This window comes from Pectinophora gossypiella, chromosome 16, assembly GCF_024362695.1.
Source record: "Pectinophora gossypiella chromosome 16, ilPecGoss1.1, whole genome shotgun sequence".
In the NCBI taxonomy this organism is placed as follows: Eukaryota; Metazoa; Arthropoda; class Insecta; order Lepidoptera; family Gelechiidae; genus Pectinophora; species Pectinophora gossypiella.
Window position 1 is genome coordinate 3092382 of NC_065419.1, and position 12076 is coordinate 3104457.

General features: G+C 38.3%; 1 protein-coding gene across 1 annotated transcript; it reads left to right on the forward strand.

Annotated features, from left to right (window-relative positions):
* Nucleotides 1–258: 258 nt before the first annotated feature.
* On the forward strand, nt 259–11978 carry LOC126373962 (SWI/SNF-related matrix-associated actin-dependent regulator of chromatin subfamily A-like protein 1). Its single transcript, XM_050020366.1, has 14 exons — nt 259–736; nt 1225–1340; nt 2200–2300; nt 2715–2849; nt 3450–3555; nt 4120–4203; nt 4748–4928; nt 5472–5622; nt 7534–7698; nt 8957–9110; nt 9685–9816; nt 10050–10175; nt 10915–10974; nt 11146–11978. The coding sequence occupies exons 1-14, from the start codon at nt 352–354 to the stop codon at nt 11392–11394; spliced, it is 2145 nt and encodes a 714-aa protein (XP_049876323.1). The 5' UTR covers nt 259–351; the 3' UTR covers nt 11395–11978.
* Nucleotides 11979–12076: the final 98 nt, after the last annotated feature.

A 12076-nucleotide genomic window follows, 5' to 3' on the forward strand; every position in this document is an offset into this window, starting at 1 on the left:
TGAGTCAGTTTGTGATTCAGTTCTAGTTAATCATTTACATATGTATAATAATTTACGTTGGTGAACTCCATTTGATTTTAATTTAATGAAAAGCAATTACAATTTTGTAGGTATTTAAACTGAGTTGAGTATTAAGTTTACAAAAACGTATTTTAAGGATAAAGAGCGTAACCGGTAATTGGAACATTGTTCATTGAAGCTCAAAATTGAAGCTGGATCTCTCTACTTTAAAAAAACTGAAACGAAACAAAAATGTCAAAATAAATTTTGGTTGTCAGTGAAATTCAAATGACAACAAATTATTTTATATTTTCTATAATAATGGTGTAGTAACTATTAAAAAACGGCATAATGAGCTGTACGAAGGAAGAGATTGAAAGGAAACGCCTTGCTGCCTTACAGAGAAGGCAAAGCAGAATGGGTCAACCTAACAATCCCAGTCATTTTTCTTCTCCAGTGAAATACAATTCTGTTGCGTCTTCTGCAAGTCCTACAGTGCCTTATGACCAGAAATCTAGTGTTGGTCCTGTGAAAAGCTTTAACAGTAGTGGTAGTACAAAGTTTAGTCCGTATGCTAAACCGCAAAAGAGTGGACTGAATGAGAGTAATGTGCCTGTAACCAAACCTGTAAGTGGTACTATTTATCTGATTTCTGAAGACAGATTTGAGGTGAACCCGTCAGAATTCTGCACGCCTCTTATCAACATCTTCAAGACTATACCTTCTAAAAGTTATGGTATGTATTAAGTACTTGTAATATATTTTTTAACTGTATGCACTTAAAGGATAAATAATATATTATATTGGTCATTGTGAAAGCACCTCTGCACCGGGAATGACATGGGGTGGCTTATTTTCACATATTTATTTATTTACATTTCACAATGTGCAGAAGCTCCAATTTTCCATGAAACTTTCATAATAGTATAAGTATGCAGGCTTTAGAAACAGAAGTACAAATTACATATATATGTATGTACATGTGGATAGTAATTAATAAACAAAACAATTACTTACAAAACAAAAATAAAATTTAATAAAACTAAAAAATATAAACAAAACCAATAAATATATTATTAATTAATTTGGGACATGTATATTTAATGAATAAAGAATTTTGAATTTTGTTATGAAAGATAAGTACATCACAAACATAGAATAAATTATCAGTTGCATGCACATATACCTATATTTTTGTTATTTAAATATTGGATTGAATTTCAGATTACAAGTCCAAATTGTGGAACTTCTCTATAAATGATTATCAGGAGCTAATGTCTAGGGTGGGTCCATTATCACCCCATGTGGTGTTGGGGCCACTGCCACCATATGTGCTGAAGGTAATTGATAGAAATAGAAATACTCTTTATTTGCTTTTGAAAAGGGTACATTAAGAGATGGATGCTCATAAAAGTAGCTCCTTATCAGCTATCAACAATAGCATGCAAATATTGTTACAGAAACATTTCCAATAAATACCATAGTATTTAAACCACCATTTTTTGTACCATAGTATCTTTATAATAGTATTTCATATAAATATTACATATTTTATTGTTTACCAATAAGCCAAAGATAACTATTATGCACATATAACAACTGGAATTGTCAGGAGCACTTTTAAAAAAAAAATATGACTATGAAAACAAACTGTCTGTATCATTTGACCTACTAAAAAAAACAAAAGAACTTTTAATTGTATTAATGTTTTTAGTTTAAACCTTTGATTGTTAAGCAAAGACACGTGTTGTCTTTGGACAATTGTATAATGACATATTAGTACTAGTTTAAAAAATGTATGTATTAAGTAGTGTAGGTATTATTACTACTGTTTCTTAGACCTCTTGCAGTGTAGCAGAGTCAGTGGGTAAGTAGTTCTGTAGTTAACACACAGTTTTATATATAAAATAGGTATATTATTAAAGGAGAAGTGGAATGGAATGAGAATTTCGAAATTTAAAATGATTGACGGTCAGAACGAAAGGCCAGTATGTGCACAGTTTGCACAGTCATGAGCAATATAATGTACCCACTTTAGGACTCTGCTGCACTAACATATTTGACATTTAGTGATACTTAAAGTTCAATTTGTCAAAAAAGTTAATGTGACATGGTACCAAAGTGTATACATATTAATGCTTGTGACCGTACTCTGCTACAAGTCCTAATGTAAAATAAAGTATACATTGTTTTCCACAGGTATTGCAGGAGCAGACAGTGGATCCTGACAGCATAGATCTGTCACCAGTAGAAGCTACTCTCAAGCACAAACTGATGCCTTTTCAAGAGGAGGGAGTCAGGTGCACTAACTTCTCTCTTCTTCTGCTGTTTGCTCCAATTCTCTTTTTTCATCATAACTTATTATCACTAACTGCAGGACCTGAAGGGCTCACATGCGCATCATGAAAAAATTTTGTCACGGTCATTTTATCGATTCTGTAGATATAATTATGTCGTTATGTCGATTGGTGCTAATATGTGAACCCAAATAAGTCATGTTCTGTCAAAATACGAACAATATCACATGGCACGCATGTTAGGGAAAAAACAAACTTATTGATTTCAACAAAATTTATTCCACGGATTTTTTTATTTTAATGGAAAATTCCACTTGATTAACTCAGAATCATGGTCTGAATCATCTTCTCAGTATTCGTTACGAATTTACGATGTAACTAACACCCTGTATTTGAAAATTAAACAAATTATCGCAGGTTCGGTATAGCGCGCCGCGGGCGGTGCATGATAGCAGATGACATGGGTCTGGGCAAAACTTTCCAGGCACTCGCCATCGCTAGTTACTATAAACATAACTGGCCCCTGCTTATTGTCACTACATCTTCTATGAGGTAAGCTTATTTTTTTTACCTTAATGAAGGCAGCCTTCTAATGAGGGGCCCTGTCCTGCACGCCACTAAAACCAAACCATCAAAACTGCTTGTGGTCAGTCGACCGATCTCATGTTTGGGCACAAAAATGAAAAAAAAAAAGCTTATTTGGATATTATTTAAAATTTCTATTTGTATATGTATCAATTCATAAGTCAACGGCCTCCATGGTCCAGTGGTTGAGATCAGGAGGCGAATCCCGATGGGGACATATCACAAGTGATCCCTAGTTTGGTTAGGACATTACAGGCTGATCACCTGATTGTCCGAAAAGTAAGATGATCCGTTCTTGGGAAGGCATGTTAAGCCGTTGGTCCCGGTTACTACTTACTGATGTACTACTTACATTTACATGAGCCATGTCAGGAGCCTTTGGCGGCTCAATAGTAACCCTGACACCAGGGTTGATGAGGCTGGTAATTCACCTCACAACCCACACGATAGAAGAAGTATAATATTACATTATTGCTGTCTTCTCGCTACTCACTTTTATTCAGGAAAATAGATTGCTTACGAGATGTATCATGAATTTATGACTTAAAAGCCTTGCCCATTTTACAGAGAAACCTGGCAGAGCAAGATCCACGAGCTTTTGCCATCTGTACCAATGATGAACATTGTCACATTGACTAGTGGCAAGGATACTCAGTTAGTAGCCGATAGACAGGTGAATATCTCTTAATTGTATCGTAGCTAAGGGTCAGAGGGGGTTGGCGTGGAGAGAGAGCTTGTAGATACAAAATCACATCTTTTTATCATGAAGCAATGTCATCATCAAGAGAACGACCTCGGTTGTCCACTGCGCACTTACTTTTATATGCGCAAATGTCAAATTGCAACATTGATTTTTTTTAGATGAATTGCTTCGATGTCGCCATTTTAAGCCCCATGTACTCTTCTTCTTCTTCTTCCATTCGTCTCCTTTGTCGCAACACACTCGGAAGCATACAGCACGACAGGTCTTATGGCCGTCTTGTCATGAAACCATGAAACAATATATCGTAAGAACCTCTCAAGGGTTTTCAACAAAGTTAGAGAGCGAAAGAGAGACTGTCGGTCCCTCGCGGTGATTGGTCAATTCCTACTAATCTCCGCTTTGTCTTCTCTTCTCTCTTCTTTAATGGAAATCTACCCTCATTCTGCTCAATCTGTCAATCATACCTTTCTTTTCTCTGCTCTGTCATGTGTATTTTACGTGTTTACTTATGCAGTCATTGAATTACTTTTTCAGACAGAAGTCGTTATAGTAAGCTACAAAATCGCTGGCATGTACACAGACTTACTCAAGAGTAAGAAGTTTGGTGTTGTTATCATCGTGAGTAAGATATTATTTATTAATTTAAATTAGTCTTAAGTGAGCCACTACAAACAAAAACAATTTTCAAACTTCTATTTTGTTGTGCCATAAAGGGTCTGTGAAACTCATATGTAACTTGCCAACTTATACACCATCATAGTATGCAAATAAAGAATATTGAGTATTCTTCTTCTTCTTCTATCGTGTGGGTTGTGAGGCGAATTACCAACCTCATCAACCCTGGTGTCAGGGTTACTATTGAGCCGCCAAAGGCCCCTGACATGACTCATTTATAACGACTACGTACTTACACAGTAAGTAGTAACCGGGACCAACGGCTTAACGTGCCTTCCGAAGCACGGATCGTCTTACTTTCGGACAATCAGGTGATCAGCCTGTAATGTCCTAACCAAACTAGGGACCACAAAGTAATTTTTGTGATATGTCCCCACTGGGAATCGAACCCAGGACCTCCAGATCGTGAGCACAACGCTCAACCACTGGACCACGGAGGCCGTTTGAGTATTGAATATACAATAGACCTTAATATAATTAATTCCAGGATGAGTCCCACTACCTAAAGTCTCATAAGGCGCAGTGCACAGTGGCTCTGACGGGTATAACGAAGACAGCTTCCCGCGTGCTGCTGCTGTCAGGCACCCCTGCACTCAGTCGCCCAGCGGAACTCTTCACGCAACTATCTCTCATTGAGCCCAGACTGTTTGGCAGTTACACGGATTATGGTAAGTTCATACCCTGGACAGTCTCCGTTGTACGGTCAAGAGTACTAATATGTATACACTTTGAAACCATGTCACACTAACTTTTTTGGCAAATTAAACCGCAAGTCTCATTAAATGTCAAATATGATAGTGCGACAGGGTTCTAAAGTGGGTACATGATATTGCTCATGACTGTACTTGTAAAGAAGGAAGGAAGAAAGGAGTCACTTTGAGGTCGCAGGTACGAATCCAATGCCTAAACAAATGATTGACGAATTTGTTTTCGAATTCATGTTTGGATCATAAATGATTATCACGTGCTCAGCGGTGGAGGAAAACATCGTGAGGAAACCCACATTCCCGAGAAATGCATTTCGGACTAACCTAACCTAACCTAACTTGTACTTGGGCTGGTTTTCCCTTCGCATCTCCCTAGCATTATCCCGTTTTTTACAGAGTCTGCTTACCTAACCAGAAGATTTGTCAGGTTCGATTTAAGTTGAGCCGAGGTTGATTTTAGTAAGTTATCGTAAAGTGGATATTGTACTCTGTTGATCTCTTCAGGTAAGCGCTACTGCGCGGGCAAGCAGACTAACTTCGGCTGGGACATGTCGGGGCAGTCCAACCTGGCTGAACTGCAGATCTTGCTGCAGAGGAAGTTCCTCATCAGGCGGACGAAGGAGCAGGTGCTCACTACACTCGAGGAGAAGACCAGGTACACTTCCTCTATTTATTTAACAGTTACTCGGGATAAAACATAAAGACAGACAAACAAACGGTCATAGCTGGGCACCGTTAACCAAATAGTTAACTTCGTTAATCGTTAATCCGCTACAAAAAAAGTTAGCTTCGTTAAACGTTAAAGCGTTAGATTTCGGAAGAATTAACGCAAGTTAACGTTAATCGTTAATCCGTTAAAAGGTATGTGTAAAATTGCATATTTATTGCGTTGCGTTAGTGAACTTATAAAACTTGTTAGTTTAGGTTCTGGAAGTTTACAGGTTAGAAATAAAACAAATAATAATAAACAGCCTATATACGTACCACTGCTGGGCACAGGCCTTTCCTTAATCAACCGGAGGGGGTATGGAGCATAATCCACCACGCTGCTCCAATGCGCGTTGGTGGAGGTGTTTTTACGCCTAATAACCGGGACCAACGGCTTAACGTGCCCTCAGAAGCACGGAATCATCTTACTTTTCCGGACAATCGGGTGATTCAAGCCTGAAAAGTCCTTACCAAACAAAGGACAGTCGCACAAAGTGATTTCGACAATTCCCCATCGGGAATCGAACCCGGCCTTCCAGATCGTGAGCCTTACGCTCTAACCACTAGACCACGGAGGCTATTTGGATTAACGATTAACGGACTTCTGCATATTAACGGAAGTTAACGTGTCCGTTAACATTTTTAAAGGTTAACTTAAAAGTTAATCCGTTAATCAAAATGTTAACTTCGTTAATTAACGATTAACGGATTAACGAGTAAATGCCCAGCTATGCAAACGGTTCGTTTCGGTATTAAAGGATCATACACAACATAATGTAGTATCCTCAATGAAGAAGGCAGTGATTTATAGTACCCACACCTCGTCAGCTACGAACGAAACACAGTTTAACGTTTGTGTTGTGGCTCTTCCAACAGATTGGGACAGAATATCTAAACATATCCGAAAATACTTATACAAGATGTTAGTGACATCGTAACGAAAACTTTGAGAAAAGATTCAGACCACGATTCTGAGTTGATATCAAGCGGAATTTCCAATTGAGGCAACGCACATTCCCGAGAAATGCATTTTCGGCAGTACGTGACCTAACCCTTGTCCCGTTGTCCCTTCACAAGTTGGAAGGTTAGACAGGCAGTCGCTTCTTTAAAAGCTGGACCTGTCAAATCTTCAGGTTAGGATGATTGATTAAATAATAAAATAAACATAACACACACTAACATTTTAGGGAAAAAGAAGATGCTAACACGCTTGAGGAAGAAAGAATGGAAGAAGCGATATATCACCAAGTAGTTTTTATTCGGCCCCTGTCCAGCATGGAAGCTATTGGAATTAGGCGTGTATATAACTGCGCGAAAGTAGCTCATTCTGGTTTTGTTTGTTTGTAGTTTTAATTTAAAATTCCAATTGTAATGGTGCTAATTCCTGCAGACGCCGTCTAATATAAGTATATATCTACCTGTCATTTTCTTATCCGTTGAAAAAGAAAGGGACAGGTAATCGACAGGCATAAAATTTATAGAACACACGTCAATTTTAAGCAGAAATCGAAAACAACCTAAAAATTTTACATCGACCAATGAGACCAATAAGACCAATGAGACAGAGTTAAGTAGACAGCACGTCAAACGGATTGCTTACCAGCGAGATGCCTATTTTATTCGCCCGGGTTATTCATTCGTTTTAATATGACCTTATTGACAATCATCCGTCCCTTTCCTTTTCGGCGGATAAGAAAATGACCGATATAACTTAAAATAAAATTAAGGTGTCTGCAGGAATCGGGGCCAATGTAAAGCTTAATTTTAATTTTGACATTGATGTATGTCGATATATGGATCTTGTGATGTCTGAATTAAAGAACATATTATTATTATTATAATCCATATGCGTTTTCAGAGAATCAGTGATCCTAGACAGCACCCTGCTGGAGTTCAGCAAGGCAGACCACGAGGAGTTGTCACAGATGGCGCAGAAGTACAACGCCACCAAGTCGTCAGACAAACACGCCGCGCTCATCACCTTCTTCAGCGAGTCAGCGAGGGTCAAGATACCTGCCGTCTGGTGAGTTACAGGACTTACAGGAAGAATTATTTGCGGGCCGTAGACAGAGAAGAATATACCGGGAGCCGTGGTAGCCCAGTTGGTAGAACGCCTCTCACTTTGAGGTCGCAGGTTCGAATGGAGCACAGGCGTAAACCAATGATAGTCCAAATTTGTTTTCGAATTCATGTGTGAATCATAAATGATTATCACGTGCTCAGCGGTGAAAGAAACATCGTGAGGAAATCGACATTCCCGAGAAACGCATTTTCGGAGGTATGTGACCTAACCTGTATTGGGCTGGTTTTCCCTTCGCGGGTTGGAATGTCAGACAGGCAGTCGCTTGTGTTAAAAACCGGACCTGTCAAATCGTCAGGTTAGGTAAGCGGATCCTGTGAAAAATGGGATAATGTTAAGGGGATGATGAGACAGAGAAGAATATACATGATCACTTTCTCTTTCAATCAAAGCGAGATAGCTTTATGGAAATATAGCAAGAGTAAAAGAGCTCCAAAAGAATCATCCATTCAGTGTAATTTTTTGTTCCTTACATTTTTGCTGGTGCAAACCCAAGATTATAATTTGTTGGTGTCAAATAATATTGTTCGTTCACGGCATCATGTTCTACTTTCCTAAATACTCAGGATCGTAATGAAAGCAGGAACTCAAACTCAAAAGTATCTTTATTCCTTAGGGAACATTGTACTCTTTGAATCGTAAATATTTAAAAAGCAAGTCTGTAATAGATTTTATTACAGTAGGTACCTACGAATAAATAATAAGTCAGGAAGAGTAATTATGAACAAAATCCGGCGAAATATTGGCCCCACGACATTCTAAAAGGTCGTAAATCCATAAAACCAATCAGTAGCGATTCCGTGATGCGCTTCATTGAGACAAGCGCTGTGATTGGTTATCAACAGCCATTATAATGAGCCTCCGTGCACCTGATAATGTAAAAATAACAAAGATAAAGAAATAAACTTTTTTTTTATTATTTTTTTTTTTTATAATAGCAAACCCACGATTTTAATTTGTTGGTGTCAAATAATATCGTTCGTTCATGGTATGATGTTCTACTTTCCGAAAACAGGAAACTCCAAACTCAAATTTATCTTTATGTAACACATTACTCTTTGAATCGTAAATTTTAAAAAAGCAAGTCTGTTATAGTATGAATTAGGTAGGTATCTATATTTTCGTTCACATTTACCAACAAATTTCTTTATTGTTTTTGACATGTATGTATATTTCAATCAATTTTTCTCGTCGATTCTAGCAAATACCTCCGACAGTTGGTACCTGCGGAGAGCGGCAAGTTCCTTATCTTCGCACACCACCGGAACATGGTGGAGGCGATATGCTCCACGCTCGATGAACTTGGGACGCACTACATCTGCATCGTGGGGTCAACGCCCGCTGCTACCAGGGCCGTTAGTACATTTTATGCTACCTAATATAACAAAATGCTACACCGACAAGAGCGTGGCTCTTAAATTGTTGATGGTGAATATAACACTAAAATTTTCACCATAGTATCGTTTGACCGAAACTTTAACTCGTCGAAAACAGGTTTAGGTCACAAATTGTTTTACCTTAAAAAAAGAAGATGATCTCAAATAAAAATAAATCAATAATAAAGGTGATGAAAACTCAACGTAATAATTTCGGTAAATCGATAATGCGGCTAAAACGTTTAGGTGTAATGTAATGAAATGTAATGAAATGGTCCCCACCAGCGACTGAGTTAGGTTTACCTCACCTCCTTTCGGACATAGTTTAGTCTTCAATCGTATAGCATCAAACGTCACACACAGATGCATGTGTCCGATAAATGTGTAGTGTCTGTGTAAAACGAGTTGTTTTGTATGAAGCAAAACCAACCCGCAGTGGAGCAGCGTGGTGGAGTATGCTTTGTACCCCCTCTGGTTGATTGAGGGGTGGCCTGTGCCCAGCAGTGGGACGTATACAGGCTGTTTATGTATGTTATGATATTTATCTCATCAGGAGCTGGTAGACAAGTTCCAACACACGCAATCCTGCCGCTGCGCTGTACTGTCCGTCACAGCCGCCAATTCCGGGATCACGCTCACTGCAGCCAACCTGGTGCTGTTCGCTGAGCTGCACTGGAATCCTGGGGTAACGTACTCAATAACTTTATTGCCAATCCACAATGTAGATAGTCGATACAAGTGACATAGTATCATGGTACCTTCAGGCCTTCGCGTTTTCCTTATTTATTCAGCCAAGTTGGGTGGCCTTTCTGCGTCTTCGAAACTGGCGAATAGGCTAGTTTCATTCAATAATTTCCATCAGTTTTCGGTACGGTGTAAATTACACCTTGTATGTAAGTTATATTGTTTTTTCCACAGATCCTAACACAAGCGGAGTCGCGTGCGCACCGCATCGGGCAACAGCGTGGCGTTTGCGTGAGATACTTGCTGGCTCCACGCACCTGCGACGACTACATGTGGCCCATGCTGCAGGGGAAACTCAATGTAAGTACACCATCGGGCTAATAAAGCCACATTAAGACATTTCTATACTAGTGTATACTAGTATACTAGTGTAATGGGTACTTTTGCTCCCGGATTAGTCAGGGGCCGGTTTTTTGACGAGTGCAGTAGATTTTTATCTATTTATTTTAAACTTATACGAACTTATAAACTAAAAACAAGATAGCACAGTGTCTCGTGTAATAGGCTAGTTTCCAACTAGTTAAATCGGTTACTATTTTTTAACTAAACGTTAAAACACAACATTACTACGGAATTTGTATGAAAAAGCACACTGTGACGTCATAGAAAAACGTGATAAAATGTCGGAAATATTATTATGTTTTTCGTTAGTTCTAGATCGGTCTTTATTTAGTAGTCAGAATTTCATAATTTATCTTGAACACGACCCAATTTATTGTGCAAATTATTTATAACCAAATTATGTGTATATGATTTAAGAAATAAAAATAAGAAATAAAAAATAATCAAATTCTGCCAATAGACATTTGTTTCACATGATGCATAATAATAAATAGGCATTTTCTGGGTAAGCGTGTCCCGTTTTCTGTGTAAGATTGAGATTTAGGTCAATCGCAAACCTGATATTTAAAAAACAGAATGATTTTCGAAATTGTATGGGATTTGATCTTCACACTTCACACCAACGAATTTATGCCATGTTGAAAATGTGATAACTATAATGTTATTTGCAGTTAGTTTTCTATTTATTTTTATTCAGGTCTTGAACAATGTTGGCCTAAGCGGAGACACCTTCGAAGACACAACAACGACACATCAGGTAATTTGTATTCATAAAACATACTTTTACATTTTTATTTTCGGTGAAACGAATTCGGATAAAAAGTTTCGGTAATAGGTAACATAGTTACACGTTGAATCGTGAATGTAAAGAACGTCTCATCTGCCTAAAACTACGTATTTATATCGTTCCATTATTATTGATTTTCAGGAAAGCAAAAACAACTTAACCCGGTATTTATCGCCGTCGAGCACCAAAAATAAGAACGACTACATTCCAGGCACTAATATTAGGAAATACACTATAAAAACAGATCAAAATAAATCTACTGAGAAAGCAAACGTCGGCCATACTTCTACGGGCGCTAATATCGTGAAAGAACAAAATATTGATGATTTGGATAAGACATTCTTTGAAGATGAAGAAGGCGATGAGTTATTGGCCAATCTTGATTTATGATGGTTTTTCTGGAAATCTGTGTAAGGATATTAACCCATAATATATAGAACATAAGCTCTATCAGCTCGCGACACCAAACACTTCAGGACCCCGATACCGACCCCGCCGGCGTGGCGATTTCCTTCAATCAGCGCTTATCGCTATTGATCCACTAGGGTCGATTAATTCTTTCAAATATTTTTCATCTCAGACGACGCCCTGAGCCGAGGTTCGCGCCCAACTGGGCATCCCCAGGCCTGTTGTCTTAAACCTTGTACCGGGTGAGAGCCTTCAGCGCTCCCCATTTGTCCGGCCAAGTAGTTAATGCCATCTGGGGCAAATCTACAATAAGTTACGTCAAAAAAAAATACTATATCCTAATCGGGGAAGTCAGAGGTACTTCCATTGCGTTTGTCTGATATGATAACGTTTGATTAACATTTGCGTGTTAGAGTTTACACCCCTTTCCTTTTCGGCGGATAAGAAAATGGCAGGTATAACTTAAAATAAAATAAGATGGTGTGTACTGAAATTAGCACCATTTTCTCTTCTTTTCAGTCTTTTGTAAATAAGTTAAGTTATAAATAAAAATGTTAAGTTATTGAGATCTGGCTTTTCTTTCACCATACAACTGCCTGACACTGACAATAACACAGGGTGTTCGTGACAACGTAAAGGAAACTTATTGTTTTTTTTTTCGTAA